Source organism: Fulmarus glacialis, unplaced genomic scaffold, assembly GCF_000690835.1.
Source record: "Fulmarus glacialis isolate BGI_N327 unplaced genomic scaffold, ASM69083v1 scaffold27116, whole genome shotgun sequence".
Classification (NCBI taxonomy): Eukaryota; Metazoa; Chordata; class Aves; order Procellariiformes; family Procellariidae; genus Fulmarus; species Fulmarus glacialis.
Window position 1 is genome coordinate 36,405 of NW_009216661.1, and position 16,101 is coordinate 52,505.

General features: G+C 36.1%; 1 protein-coding gene across 1 annotated transcript in view; it reads left to right on the forward strand.

The window, feature by feature from the left end:
* Window positions 1–16,101, forward strand: part of BIRC6 (baculoviral IAP repeat containing 6) — a gene marked incomplete at both ends in the record, with an annotated part of 67,674 nt that overhangs the window by 36,192 nt on the left and 15,381 nt on the right. The window contains 9 exons of the mRNA XM_009579389.1: window positions 901–1,463; window positions 4,470–4,645; window positions 5,203–5,299; window positions 5,487–5,681; window positions 7,570–7,770; window positions 8,388–8,667; window positions 10,822–11,078; window positions 12,243–12,351; window positions 12,872–13,093. Coding sequence (XP_009577684.1) covers window positions 901–1,463; window positions 4,470–4,645; window positions 5,203–5,299; window positions 5,487–5,681; window positions 7,570–7,770; window positions 8,388–8,667; window positions 10,822–11,078; window positions 12,243–12,351; window positions 12,872–13,093 — 2,100 coding nt within the window. The remainder of the gene's footprint in view (window positions 1–900; window positions 1,464–4,469; window positions 4,646–5,202; window positions 5,300–5,486; window positions 5,682–7,569; window positions 7,771–8,387; window positions 8,668–10,821; window positions 11,079–12,242; window positions 12,352–12,871; window positions 13,094–16,101) is intronic.

Below are 16,101 nucleotides of genomic sequence, written 5' to 3' on the forward strand. Positions count from 1 at the left end.
GCGAACTAATTAAATGCCAAATATTTTCTTCAGGGCTGTTTCTGTAAACTGTTTTGTTCTGTAATTTTAAAAGTTATAGTAAGATTAATCAATGTCAAAAGATACAGAGAAATATATCAAAAATCAGTAACTAACTCATGCTTCAAGAATTAGCACCGGTTTTATTTTAAATATACTGATTCAAAAGGTTCATTTTGTAGTCCACCAGTTTACGTGTAAAAGCAATTGGAAAAATAAACTTATCCCTAAAAGAGATCCTTCAAGCACCAACCTGTGATAGTTTGAGTACCTCCTCGTGGTCTTATGTATAGTTACTCTTTAAATAGCTAAAACCTGACCATTCTTCTTTCTACATCAGGGGGAAAAAAGAAAAAAGAAAAAAAAAACAAAAACAAAAACATGTGGGAAGAAAAAACCCATCATGATTTCCTGTTAGAAAATAAATAATCCTAATGATATTAAAGTATTAGATGACGTCTCCCCATGAAGTTTCCCTGCAAACATACGAATCTTTTCACCCACAACTGAAGAGGACTGTATTCCAAGCCTATACCTAAAAAATTAACTGAATGATTAAAAATAATGATGGATCCTAGACTTTTTCAAAGGAAACTTTAATCTTTAGTGTTATTAGGAAAGTAATAGCATGAGCAGGTTCACAGGCCACGTAATGACCAGTATATTAAAAAGTTATGAATGCTTGACTTATGTGAAAGATCAGATTGTGCTTCAACATGCATTTCTGAAAATGGCTGGATTTTTATTTATTGAAAGTCTGGTGTGCTTTTTGATTCTTAAAAATCAAACAAAAAAACCCCAACAACCAAACCTGTTTAGTGTTAATATTGAACAATGAAATATCTTTCTTTTTTTTTTTCTTTTTTCTTTTTTTTCTTTCAGGGGTGCTTTCCAGACGGGCCAGGGACCCTTGGATGCACAAGTGAAACTCTTGGAATTTACCCTGGAACAGAATTTTGAAGTTGTATCAGTTAGCACTATTTCTGCAGTAATTGAGTCTATAACCTTCCTTGTGCATCATTACATTACATGTTCGGACAAAGTGATGTCTCGCAGCGGCTCAGACAGCTCTGTGGGTGCTCGAGCGTGTTTTGGAGGGCTTTTTGCCAATATTATCCGTCCAGGTGATGCCAAAGCAGTTTGTGGAGAAATGACAAGGGATCAACTTATGTTTGATTTGTTAAAGCTGGTCAACATTTTAGTTCAACTGCCGCTTTCCAGTAACCGAGAATATAGTGCTCGTGTTCCAGTAGCAAGCAGTACTACAGACAGTGTGTCTGATGAAGAAAAGGTTTCAGGAGGCAAAGATGGCAATGGAAGCAACCCTAATACTCAAGGATCAACTGCATATGTGGCAGACTTGGTGTTGGCCAACCAACAAATTATGAGCCAGATTCTGTCTGCACTTGGCCAGTGTAACAGCAGCGCTATGGCAATGATTATTGGTAAGTATTTTGTAAATAAAACGGAAGATCTTTTGGGGTGGTAAAACACTTAAAACTTCTACAAACTCATAAATTGGGTGTATACATGAAAGAATGTGTCACAGAAATGACAGGAAAAAAGAGACTGAAAAGAAGTGAAAGGGGGGACAGGTATGTGGGGAAAAAAACCTACCATGAAGTGGGAGACAGTAATTAAAACCAAACAGGAATGTTTTGGCATTTGAATCTCAGAATGGTCAATGTTGAAAGGGGCCTCCAACCTCCCTGCACAAAGCAGGGTCAACTCAGAGTCTGCCTCAGAGAGCAGGTTGCTCAGTACCTTGTCCAGTTGGGTTTTTAATTCCCCAAGGGTGGAAACTCCACAACCGTTCTTGGCAACCTGTTACAATGTTCAATCATTCTTAAAGTAGAAAAGCCTTTTTCTCATGTTTAAATTGAATTTCCTGTATTTCAATCTGTGCCCATCGCATGCCTCTACGTGTGGATTAGGATTAGTCTTCAGTTTGCACTATAGACATGTTACCTCAATTGTTCTCTATGTATTGCATTATTTTCCTTTTTTTTTAATCATTTCTGAAAATGACAAATTACAATTGTGGGTCTTGCACAGAATACATAAACTTTTCTGTTCCTCTGTTTTACCAGAAATCTCCTTAACATTGTGTTCTGGGAGTTTCAGTCATGTATTTGTGGGTGGGATCTTCCTGCTACGAACAAGTGAGGAAGCTGATAATACTTTGAACAGCAAAGTTGCTGTTTGTCAGATGTGTACCTAAGGTGCATTTTCTCAGAGAGATTATCTTTGTGACTTCCTTGTGAGCTGTGATGATAGCATAGAGTTTATTTGCACAAATTGAACCACTGACTGAAATACCATGAATGTTACTGGATGCGCAAAACTGGAAAAACATTTTGCAGGAGGATAGGCAAAGAGCTTGCACTCCATTTCAGTTGTAAAATTTTGTACTCTTTATAGTGATTCTCTTGTTTCAAAGTACCTCTGGCCTTTTATGTGCTAGTCTCTTTTAAGCAGATGTGAAACTCTTAACCAACGCTATTATCAGAAAACAGTATACTTTTTGGATGACAGCACGTAAATGTTAGACCAGTGGTTCATTTTGGCATAAAAGCAATTGAGGAAAAGGTAGTAACCTCCAGTAGTCAAATTAAACAGCAGGCAGGATTTGACAAGCCTGGATTGCGCTGTTGGAACCTTCCCAAAATTAATTCCAGAATGTCTCCTACTTTACTCTGGGTAGTTGGTGTCATATTGCAAATACACTATGAACACTGAAAGTAGTTTGTTCTGGGAATGATGGTTTGTGCTCAATTTGTGTTTCTTTGGGGTGAAATTCAAAAATTCTTCTCCTCAACTTTGATGTCTTTCTAAACCACCGATTTTGTCCAACAGTTGTTTTGCATTTTTAAAAAGGCAATTTGGAAAGATGGTGTTGTTTCAAAATGTTTTCCATTGACTTCAGGATACTGGGCCAGCTGATCCCTTCAGTGGATTGTTCCTCCCAAGGCCTTTTAATATAGGTTATTGAAACTAATTTGTATGTGTATTTTGGGAATACATAACACAGCTATTTGTGGTTTTAGTTCTTTTATGAAGAACTGTATTAAGCTCTCTCCAGACAATTTCTATGAACAGAACATTTCTCTAAGACTGCAGCCAAGGTTATATGTGATCCAAAAATCAGTTATCAGCATATAGTAGTAAACATGTAATAGCTAGTGCAGCATGCTAGCTACCCAGGAAAGATAAACAAGAAGACATCTGCAGATGTGTACTGATAAGTAGTGGCTCTGGTGTCAAAAATTATGCTAATAATGTTAATTTACTGCACCTGGTGAGCCAGCTGGTCAGGAACCAGGATGGCCTTGAGTAATTCACTTGTTACATGAAGTTAAAACATTTGTTGGATTTTCTTTTATGACCATTTTGTCTATTTATTTCATTAGGTTTTTATGCTTTGTCATTGACAAAAATCATACAAATAACAGTATTCCCTTCCTACCTTCTCCTTGCCTCCAAGTCTTCACAGCAAACCCACTTTAGTTGGCTTCAGCTCCATCATTCATTCCATTTAACTTCTCTAGACCATGCAGAAACTGAGTCTTAAGACTTTTCTTTCTCTGTCTGTCTCCATGCATCTGGTGCTTATCAATTTTCTTTCTTGATAGTTTGAATGTGATTAAAGTACTACACCTGTCAATTCTCTTGCCGGAATGTTTCTCTAAGGCGTGTTCCAAAGATCACTTGAACACGTTATTTTTTATTATTATTTGTTAGTATAAGTCCAGTTTCTCTAAATGGAACGGGATTATTCCATCTATTCCCCCCACTCAAATCTAAAACCACTTTTAAAAGCTCTTCCAGACTGATGTTATATGCTTTGTAAGACAGTTGTATTTACAGAGGTAATTTCTTCCTTGGGAAGAGTATTCTTTTGCTTTCCATCCTCAATTTCAGCAATGTGTAATCAGTATTGCTGAATATTGATATTCAGTAAATCTTCATGAATAAATCCTAAGCTGTAACACTGAGAAGGAGAATTCCAGGAGAGGTATTTCTAATACAAATATATATGTTAAATGGTTTTGGTTTTTTTTGGCTGCACAAGTGCACTTCTATTACTATCTGAAAAAAATCTTAAATACTTGTTAGTTGCTTCTGGCTAGGAGTGATTCCAATCCTTGTAGTTCTTATTCTGTTTCCTTCACTAATTACAGTAATTTGTATGGTCTTATCTAAAACTAGATTTAAATTCCCTGACTTCCTGGGTCAAGTCTTCCTATTTATACTGTAAAGAAGGGTAGCACGTATCTGGGAACACTAACAGTAATTTATATGATCCTGAAAACTGGCCCATTTGTAGTTTGTAAAATCCACATGAACATTTAACTGAAAAGAGGTTGAAATATCCTTGAGTTCTCTTATGTTCTATAGTGGTTTGTTGGGTCTCAGCTTCTGACCTTTGAACTGTTTCTGTTTTCACTAAGGTGCAAGTGGCTTACATCTCACTAAACATGAAAACTTTCATGGTGGCTTAGATGCAATATCAGTTGGAGATGGGTTGTTCACTATCCTGACAACGCTTAGTAAAAAAGCAACAACAGTGCAAGTGATGCTTCAGCCAATTCTTACCTACATGGCCTGTGGGTACATGGGAAGACAGGTAAGTTCGCTTAGGTCTGCTGTGCTTCAAGGGAATTATAAGTTAGGTGATACTGTAATCTATAATAAGCTCAGAAAACTGAATTAGTGCTGTGTAAAGGAGATGTTAACATTTTTCCAACCTCACTTCACTTTGCTGCTGAAGTTAGGAAGCCTCCCTCTGTTGCCCATGGTAGAGGGAGAGAGTGAGTTTCTGTAAGGACATTTTGACATTCCTGTAAATATTCCTGGCTAAAGGCTTGAAGATGGATTGAATGTTTTATTATTTTCTGGTGGGAAACACATTTATTGTGTTCATATTAGTGGGTATTGAAAATGCTCAATATTCTTATTTCCCTTCAGCTGCTTACCCCTGGTAGTTTGATATTTTCCTTAGAACGAAGACTTCTACATGCGAGTGAACCATATGGAGCATGATATTGCTATTTTGTGATAAAGAGGTCAACTGTGGTGGCATTTCGTTTCTGGGGTTTTTGCCTACTAAAAGGGGTGACTAATGTGTATTTCTGTCATATTAATTTTGCATGAAACTCTGTATTTCTTAACTTTTTCTTCTAGGGTTCTCTCGCCACTTGTCAGTTATCTGAGCCACTGCTCTGGTTCATTTTACGAGTGTTGGATACAAGTGAGGCTCTGAAAGCTTTCCATGATATGGGTGAGAATGTCTTTTCTTCAGCTGCATCAAGTAAAAGGTTTATTGTAGATTTTTTTTGGCACTTAAAGAAGGAATACAGATATGTGTCTGGAGGAGCAAATTTACTAAGTAGGCCTTTGCTTGCTTAGAATCTATTGCATGCTTCTGAACAGTGTTGGTTTTCCCCCCCCGCCCGCATTATACACAGGTGGTGTTCAGCTTATTTGTAACAACATGGTAACGAGCACAAGAGCTATTGTTAACACAGCAAGAAGTATGGTTTCGACTATTATGAAATTTCTTGATTCTGGTCCCACGAAAGCAACAGACAGCAGTTTGAAAGCTAGAGTGCTAGCTTCTGAGCCTGATAATGCAGAAGGAATTCACAATTTTGCACCTTTGGGTAAGTAATACTTCTTTCTCTTACATTAATATCCACTGGTCATTTGAATCTTTATCAAGTTCTTAACAAAAAATATTGTGATAGTGTCAAATGTTGCAATACTATTAAATCTTCTAAACAGAGGGGTTGCTTGTGCTTCAAGAAGATGTTGGGGGAGGAGGTTAGCCCCTCCTCCACAGGTAATATGACCTTGTGTGGATAGTGGAAAGAAGGAAAGGGAGTGATCTGTATTTGACGTGGTCATCCATCAAGGTGGGCCCCTTCCTCCTCCCCGAAGTCAGGGGATAGTCAGTTCCATCCCACCATCTGCCATAGACACACCAAGACTCACTGACTTCACTTAAGGCACATCAGATTTGATGGAGCTGTTACAGAAGCATAGCAAAGTTGGATGACACAGAATGAGCCTGAGCTATGTCAAACAGAGCAGCAGAAGCTGGAGCGTAGGGCTGATATTGCTGATGCTGCTCTCACACCTGCACCTAATTGTTCCGATGTTGCCTGCATGAATGTTTGTTAGAATTGCAATGCTGTTTTGGTATCAATACAATGGCTGCCACTTAACTAAAATGCATGTGTTGTAAGATACTAGTGTACATCTACATCTTAATAAGGCTCCTTTTCACTACTAGTGTCTTAATGTTTTCTGTTGCTGCCCACTAACCTAGCGTAGCCCATGAATGTATTCATACAGTGTGTCTCACTGTCAAGAGGGGAGAAAGAAAGGATTATTTTTAAAATTTCTCGAAGAATTGTCGGACAAGAGAGAAATCTATTCAGTCCTGTCATTCAAATTTAAAGAGTGTCAAAAATAATGAAATTTAAAAAAATAAAGAGAGATTTGTTTGGCAGAATAGGGGTCTGTTAGAAATCTTCTACCTTGCTCTTCCCAAATTCCTAAAAGGTAAATTTAAGAATCCTGCAAATGTTGGAACTTGATTACTTTAAGTAGTAAAATCCTAAGCATATATGGTGGTGGGTTCTTACATGCCCTATGTCCCAACTTGCAAAGTGCTGCAGTTCTTGATGTTCTGCTATGAGTGCATCTATCTTAATATTTTACTTTCAGTCAGGAGTGTGCTTTTGAAATTAACCTTCTGGTTGTCCTCGCTTACTACACTCTGATTCTCATCATATAGTGTTCTCTGAGAGACAAACTCAATTAATTTGGGGCTAAAGTCTATCAAAATGTGTCCAGGAATTCAACTCCAGCTGCTATTAGGCATTCAGTCATGGGGCGAGGCTAGAGCTACTTTAAAGTAAAACATCCCAAGTACCTATAGTTTGAACACAACCTGTAGTTGTGCCATACAACTTGCTAAAGACGATGTAGACTAGATCTTTCTACTTCATCCTTAACTCATGCTAAGATTAGAAAAATAGGCATCTGCTGTGGTCAGATTTTTTTGCTTCTGGTGTCTTTTTTAAAAAAAGGTTTTCATGTGAAACAAAAGAAAAACATTTGCAGATTTTGGTTATAAAGTTGTTTATGTTATCATTGTAATATTTAAACCTTCAAAGCCTTCATTATGTTAACTATGAATTAACTGAGTTCAAGTTGTAAGCATACTGTTCAACCTGCACCTTTTTGGTTGGTTTGTTTTTGTAATGAACTCTTGATAGAAAGTTTAGGATTTTGGTAGCAAGTATCCCCTAGCAAATTTTCAAGCATGTGTGTATGCATGTGGATATGTAAACTGTCTATTGTAAAACAGTCTAAGAGTAAAAGAAAAATATTTCAGTAATTGTCATTATTACACATGGGATGTTATCAATAAACCAAAACAGGTGAGACGGGGGGGAGTGTTTTCCACACTTCAGGTTGTAAATTAATCTGGGTTTTATTAACAAACATTAATAATTGATGTTAATGGTGCTGGTTTTGAAGGTTCCATCACCTCAAGCAGTCCCACTGCCCAGCCTGCTGAAGTGCTGTTACAGGCTACTCCTCCCCACAGACGAGCTCGGTCTGCCGCGTGGTCGTACATATTTTTACCCGAGGAAGCTTGGTGCGACCTCACGATTCACCTTCCAGCGGCCGTGCTGCTCAAGGAGATCCACATCCAGCCTCACCTGGCCTCTCTGGCAAGTAAGTAGATTCACTGACATTGATGCCGGTTTTAAAATTTGAAAGGTAAGATTTAGAAATGATACAAAGAGTATAATCAGAGGAACTAAAGCTGCAGGTTGTTTGAAGAATACCTGTAAAATAAGTTGAAAAGCATGCTAATTCTGCTTTCCTTGAGAATGGAAGTCCCTGCCTCAGTACATGTTTTGTGGCGTTAGCTTTAAATGTGCCAAAAAACTTGTCAAACTTCTCAAAACTTTCCCTAGTAAGAATGCGATATTGGTCAGGGGTCTTCAGGCAAAATGGTTTTGTGTAGTGGTTGGAATAAAGCATGAGATTTTCAGCTCTTATTGTCATAGCCCTGCTGGGGAAACATGTGGCATTTACACTGACAGGACTTTTCTTCATCTTAAGTCTTTGCAATAAACTGTATACACCATGTATCAAAATGCTTATGCATTTTAACATACACCATCGCACGGGTCAAATACTCCAGCTGCAGTTCTGTAGTAGTGTTTGCCTAAGATCATTTCAATCATCTTGTTCTTTATCTTTAACAGGGATGCATGTTTAACATTTAAAATTCAAACCAGTACAGATTTTTAAATAGTATTAAACCTTCTTATCTTACTCTGTAGCTTGCCCTTCATCAGTATCTGTTGAAATAAGCGCAGATGGTGTCAATATGTTACCTTTGTCAACTCCTGTTATCACAAGTGGTCTCACGTACATAAAAATCCAGCTGGTAAAAGCTGAAGTTGCCTCAGCTGTCTGCCTCCGTCTCCATCGTCCTCGGGATGCCAGTACACTAGGCCTCTCTCAGATCAAACTGTTAGGCCTCACGGCCTTCGGAAACACCTCGTCTGCAACTGTCAATAATCCGTTCCTTCCCTCTGAGGATCAGGTCTCTAAAACAAGGTAAGCTTCTAGTATCAATGGCCAAAGGCATGTTCATGCCAGTTCAAGCTTTTGTCTTTTTTAATGATGTTTTCTGCTCTGAGTCAGATCTTTCTGTAGCAAACTGTATTCATGAATACCTTTTTTTGTAGTTGAATTTTAACATTTGCAAATATCTGTTTCAAATATCTTCGAAAACTTGCCTTTTTTTTTTTTTTTTTAACAGAAGGCAAATATAAGCAGTACTTCTCACTTTTTTTGGTAGCATGCTTAATCTGCATATGTAAAAGGGTGTGTTTCTTTTCTGCAATGGTGAAAGAATACAAAGGATAGGAAAGCATTCAGAGTTGCGTTCTGTGTTTTTAATGGGTAGGCTGTCAAAAAAACTGAAGTAGCAACATATTTCTTATCCCTGCTGAAGTCAAGGGAGTTACATAAGTATTGGAGCAGGAATAGAAATAGAATAATAGGATGTTTTGTGGAAGTCGTATCTAATATTGCTGTTTGCAAACATTTGCGAAATTGGAACCGAATGTTGTGATTCTGGCATATCAGCAAGATTTCTTTTCAAAAGCTTTCATTTGGTTAGGTGGCATCTTGAATTTCGTGCTCATTTTAAAAATAAAAATAAATAAACCCTGAAGGATCTTAAAAAAGTAAGTGTTAAAGATTTCCAACTTTGAATTTAATGGATGAATTTTTGAGATTTCCTGGTTCTGAAATTTAGCTTACTAAATTGTAAAAATTCGTTACTTTGAAATATTTCATCTTTGAACCTTAATGTTTATAAATTTGGAAAAAAAGCATGGGAAAGTTTTAAAAACCTTTCTTCTTTTGCTGGGAAAAATTTTGAGAGAGTAAGTAAATTTGCAGAACATGAATACTGTCCAGTGTATATTTGATAAAAGCTGTATAACTGAAATTGGTCTTTGATCTTCAATAGCAGTGAAGCAAATTTTCCTAGCCAAATTATACTATTGCTTTATTTGTACTTCAGAAAAGGTTATCTTAAAGTCACACAAAAATAATCAGAATCTAGAGAAAGAAGGTGAGTGTACATTCTTCATGTCTTGAAATGTTTTATTGTGGCTTTCAGCTTAGTTTTGTAAGTATCTCAATAAAGTAATCATAGTAATATGATAGATCTATTCAATAAATTTGGATATAATTTTGTTTTAGACATAACAGGAAACTTGCTCTTTTCTAAAATGATAAATATTTAGGAGTAAATTATTCTTAAAATAAAAGTGTAAACTTCATTTAAGGTCTGTATGCAAATTTGCTTTTTTTTGAACTGTGAGAGATAAGGTTAGCTGTGAAAATAAGTTAACCTGTTAATTTAGAACTTGTCAGTGACATGATGCCATTTATTTCACATGACTTCTTGTTCATAATGCTTGTTTAAACATCATTGTAGTATATTTTTTATAAATAAAGTCTAGTTAATGTATTTCCAAATTGATTCAATTGCTATAGGTTTACTTTTCAAGATTTATTATTCGAAGGAATACTGAATGATACTGTTAAAGAATAAGAGACACATGGGGGAAATGCAGTGACTAACACATTTTTAATTTCTGCACTTCTTCTGTGCCTTTTAAGTCAGGTTCACTAAGGTTCATTGTAATTTGTTGTAGATTTGTATGACCGTAAAAGTTTGTAAAGTCAGGGAAGCTGTGTAGGTGTATAATTTTAATGCCAACCACTATTGCAGAATCTTGACCATAAATACGAATAAATCCAATGGAGTCTAAGTAAGACAGTATGCTGTTTCATGTTTCACATTTATGTTTTGGCCGGCTCCTTTTAATGTAAAAAACCCCCAAAAAACAACACACCCTCCCGCCTACCTTCCCCTCCACCTTCCCCCCAATAGGTTGCCCTATTGGAAGAAATATGTATGTGAATCAAGATATCTTGAGAAACTTTAGTAATAGAACTAAAGGTTTTAGTTTTTAACTCTTAACTCCTCCTACCCACAAACCCTGCCTTTCTTACAACGTTAAGCCAGTGATTACAACGGTATTACTAATGTATATTGCCTTGTGGTCTTAAATTCACAGCAGTTTTCTGCAGTACTTGTCCCAGAATCTAATATAGGTAGTTATGTTATAGATGAAAAATAAAATCGTAAGAAAATTATACATTAGCTCATTTTCATGTTTTCCTTTTCAGTATTGGATGGTTAAGATTATTACACCACTGCCTCACTCACATAAGTGATTTAGAAGGAATGATGGCTAGTGCTGCAGCACCCACTGCTAATCTGTTGCAGACATGTGCTGCTTTACTAATGTCACCTTACTGTGGCATGCATTCTCCAAACATTGAGGCTGTGCTTGTAAAAATTGGGCTTCAGTCCACCAGAATAGGCCTAAAATTGATTGACATTCTTCTAAGAAACTGCTCAGCATCAGGGAGTGATCCTGCAGGTGAGTGCAATGTTTTTCTTTTCAGTTGTTGCTTAAAAACATTGCTTGTATAAATGTACAAATGTAGTATATTTACATGTTACTTTCTGATTCTGAATTTGGGTTGCCAGAACTTGCCGTTGTGCTTTGTTATCCTTCTAAGTATCACAGTCTTTGTATGTGGGTAGTTCTACAACAGTAAAGCAGTGCAACCAGGGTTGTTTTGATTTTTGTGTAGAATAGATAGTTAGGTGAATGTTTTGAAGACACAAGAGTGGGACATGCTATATATTGTAAGCATGTCTTACTGTAGACACTATGTCTAGATGTTTCAAAATAAAGAACAGTGTTAAGGAAAACAAATGCAGCAATATATGGGCAGTAATAGTCTGTAGGACAGTATAAATTCTGAATAGCACGAAGCATTGAAAATATTTGCAGGTGGAGGTACATAAGACACTTGAACAACTAATCTATGTCGCACAGTGGAATTCTGCAGTAGCTCTTCTGTCAATACACTGGGGGTTTTGTATTTATGATTCCATACTACTTTGCTTTGCTGTTTTGTGGCTTTTAAATGAAAGAAAACTGAATTCATATACTTCCTGTTTTGAAGTGGCTGATGCTAACAGAAAAGACTCTTCAAAATGGCTTCCATGACTTATTTTCCCATGAGTTAATGTTTCAGTGTAGCCTACTGTCTTTTGCTGGAATGCTGTTAGATAAGAGAGTAGTTTTCTACAGGGCAGGAGATGAATACAGGAGAAGATGAACAGGAAATAATCTGAGGAAATTCCATTGATGGAAGTTGGAGTTAAATAAGCTTCCATTTTGAAATAAATGTTTGCTTCTGTGAAGCGTGACGTTTGACAGCTCTATTGGAATTAGTCATGTCTTTTTGGAATATGTTGAAGAAAATCCTACTAGTTAAAACTTTAAGTCCTGTATCTGATGAATGTTGCAATGAATTTTCCTTTTATAGTAAGGCTGAACATTGCATTGAACATACAAAATGCGTAGTTTTGAGATAGTGGTGTGTATAAGAATTGCATCCTTATGTTAATGGTAAAACTCAACTCAATGTTAATATTGCAATTCTATAATAATTTCATTACTACTTCTAAAAAATACATATGTAAGTACTTCTATTATTTTCCCTCCCCCTTTTTTTTTTAATGCGGCAAGATCTGAATAGCCCTTTACTGTTTGGAAGATTAAATGGTCTCTCTTCTGACTCCACAATAGACATTCTTTATCAGCTTGGAACAACTCAAGACCCTGGAACAAAAGATAGGTAACATTATTTGGATTCTCATGTGGAAGTGTATACAAAAATAATCTGCTAAATAGTGGCTTGATGTTAGTGCACAAAACCAGCCTTTTAAAAATCCGGTTGTTATGAGATAGCCTGAAAGTGCAGAAATCTAAAGAAGCTTTCCAGTTTTCCCTCCCTGCTCCTTGCATCCTTTGCAGAGAATGCTATCCCTCTTTTTTTTTCTGTTATAAATGTGATAAAACTTTTAGTGTTCAACTGACTTTTCTCTCAAATACTCAGAACTCAGATACCTGCTATGTTTTCTTTCTCTGTAGAAAGAAAGCTTACATTTGGCTTTCCAAGATGATAAGTGTTTTTAATTAATTTTTCCTCTTTTAATGATCTAAGTCTTGAGAAAACAGAGTTTGAGCTCACTCTTGAACTTTGCTTCAAAGGAAGAGATAAGTGTGTAGTTCAGATTACTAAAAGACAGCAAGCTAATTTGTGTTTGAGTGTTTCTTTAACCCTTTATAATGTACTACATCATCTTGCCTTCCAGAATTCAAGCATTGCTGAAATGGGTCAGTGATTCTGCAAGAGTTGCAGCTATGAAAAAAAGTGGCCGGGTCAGCTACATTTGTCCAAATAGCTCGACAAGAGAGTATGGTCTTTTGATGCCATCTCCTTCCCATTTGCATTGCGTAGCAGCAATTTTGTGGCATAGTTATGAATTGCTTGTTGAATATGATTTGCCAGCGTTGCTGGACAGAGAGCTCTTTGAGTAAGTAAAGCAAAGTTTTGCACCACATACTTTTTGTAACTGAATTACTTTGTTCACTGAAATGATACGACTTGAAGTGCACTCATTGTGAAATAGTAGTGAAAATTGTCATCCCTGAAGCCAATCAATAGAGTGAATACTTGAAGATATCTAAACAGGTAGATTTGTAGTTCTAAACACAAAAGTGCACTTCACATATTCCAAGTATAATTGTATTTAAAAACAAAAATCCGAAACAAAACAGCAAATCCATGTATATACTTGCACATATGTGAAAGGTAAACTGTTGCATGTTTTTGTTGCTGGGTTTTTTAATGGATAACTCTGGGCTGTTCATGTTGAAATTGAGGGTTTGCAATAATTTTCATAGTACCTATAAATCATGATCTTCATTAGTATCCTGTTATATAAGCATAATTTTGTTACTCATGGTATCCAATATGTATAACTGATAGCTAAGAGCTAGAGGTGGGGGGGATTGTTTTTTGGAGACGCCACTTTTGTTCCGGCCATAGTCTGATTTGAAAGAAACAAAGCATAAAATCTTGAGTGTATCTTGAACTATGAATTCTCTGGATGTTGCTTGATTCTAAAGAAAAGTTCACCCTAAACACCAAATGTATACTTTTAGTGACTCCAGATTAAAAATATATGAGCTAACATTCCTAATTTGTGTGGCTTAACCATCTCCTCTCTTTAAACAAAACAGAAGAGAAGCCACATAGCTTTGTTTCATGTGTATTATAGAAATACAGCTGTTAAATTCCTGTGTCTAGTAAAGCATTTTTCATTTGTACCACTGAATAAAATTCTAATTAATGAAAGGAACTTCAATAGCACATAATTTTTTTTGCTGCCCTTAGGAAACGTTCATATTTTTCTGCTACCATACTGTCTTCTTTACGCACAGTTAACCATTCAAACACTGGGAAATGTACAAGTTACGGTTATTGGTACAAGCATGGAGAGCTCTTCTATATGTGCAACATGATGGTCTTTAGATACATGACTACAAGTTAGACCTTCTCCAAAGATACTTCAGCGATACTGTCATATAAATAATTGTTAATTCAAAATGAGCTTGTTCATTTGGGGAATCAGTTTAAGGATTTTAAATTGCAGATCAATTCGTCCTTTCAGGAATACATTTTAACAGAAATACATTTTCAGGATGGATTTTAACAATTTTAACATTTGAAAAGGAAGAACTGTAATAAAAATAGACTTCCTAAAATGGATAGCCCATTTACATTTATACTAATATAAAAGTGGGTTTCACAACTGAATTCCTGTTTTTTTGGAGGAGAGTATGTCGTTTTCATGACAGGATGAAGTGAAGGAATACTAATAAAACTATTGTACCTAGTTTGAGTATGCATGTTGCAATATAGCCCTGTTCCTCTACGTCCTGCCAAATAAAACTATAATTCATATCAGCCAGCATCTGGAGCAAATTATAAAATACATTTTTAATAAATATAGAAGGGTTGTTGTCAGACTTATAAGGGTAAATAATTCTTCTAATAAAAATAACTTCTCGTGTATTCTTCATCCTCTTTGGTATTTTAACTTTTGAAATATTCTCGCTGATTCTAGCTATAACTCCTGATTTCTCCTTCATGTGGTATTTCACTTTTCTCTCTGATATATTTTCACATCATCCCCATTTTCCATTTCAATATTTCTGCTTTGGCCAATGGATACTAATTTATTCCTTAGTTATTTTTTAATATCTAGTTGGAAAAGAATCTTATTTTCCATAGAGCATGAACTTACCCAGAAAATTTTGGCGGAAGGATTGTGTGAATATGTAGTTGGAGAAGGGTTTAAGTGTACCTTTATTATATGTGGACTTCGGGAAATTATGACTGTCTTCCCAAAATTATGGGTCATTTCGTCACTGAGATGACTCTTTTATGTTTTATCTTGGAGAGGGTCTTTAATAAGCCATTCACTAGACTGGTGATAAAGCTAACTTTAGGTTAGACCCATGTTCTGTTCCAGACTCTTAGAGTCCCTTAGACTAAACATAGAATAACACTTCCATCCAGAAGAGGGAAAAACAATCCTTGTCTTCAAATGGGAATGTGATATATGATGATACATCCAAACTTATTTAAAAACCTAACACTGAAGTGGCACGAAGTGTGCGTTACCTGTGTATGTAAAGGTTAAGATAGTGTAACTTATGTATGGTGTCATGGTACTGTGAATGTAGTTCAGAAAACTGTGGGTTTTTTTTTTAAATACTGCACCTACTCTGAACAAGTCTTTATGAAGAAATGATGATTTCACTATTTTAGAAATACCACTTCTGAAATTTTAGCTGAATAATAGGAGGTAAATTAGCTTTTGCATTCATGTGCCTTGGATTAGCATTCGAGCACATAGTATTTGGATGGAAGTGAGTTTAAAAGTAGGTGGGATTTTAGTATCTCTGAGGAATAATTCTGTTGTTAACTTGTGTCCTAAGTTCAGGTTGGGTAAGGATAGCGAGGGTGACATCATTCAATCAACAAGATTGTTACTGCTTTCATTTTTTTTTGTCTTTAGGTAGAACTCTAATAAAAAAAATTTTAAAAAATTTTGGAAACATGTTAAAATACTTTCAATTCTTACAAAGGATTAAGAGAGCTTTATGTAAATGAGCGTGCGTGTGTGATCCTGGTAGCTGCTTGGAGCTTGGAGACTTAAAAGCACGAAGAGGTTGCAGTTGGCTCAAAAATGCATAAATCATGTGACAGTTGTCAAAAGACTGAAATCCTGTCTTTTATGTGCAGCATGTCAGAAAAGTGGCCTTATTTCTATTTTAAATACAGCATGGTGAAAGAAGTTTAAACATAGGGTTGAGGAATGCCTTTTGGGTAATGAATGTTCTGCTGATACTGTGATCCAAACGAGACTTTCAAGCTCAGCTCAGTGTGTTTTACAACACCTTCTACAATAGTTGATCATAAATGTAGAAAGGTGTTTTATGAACTAATGAAGAAAAGGGACTATGAGTGGCA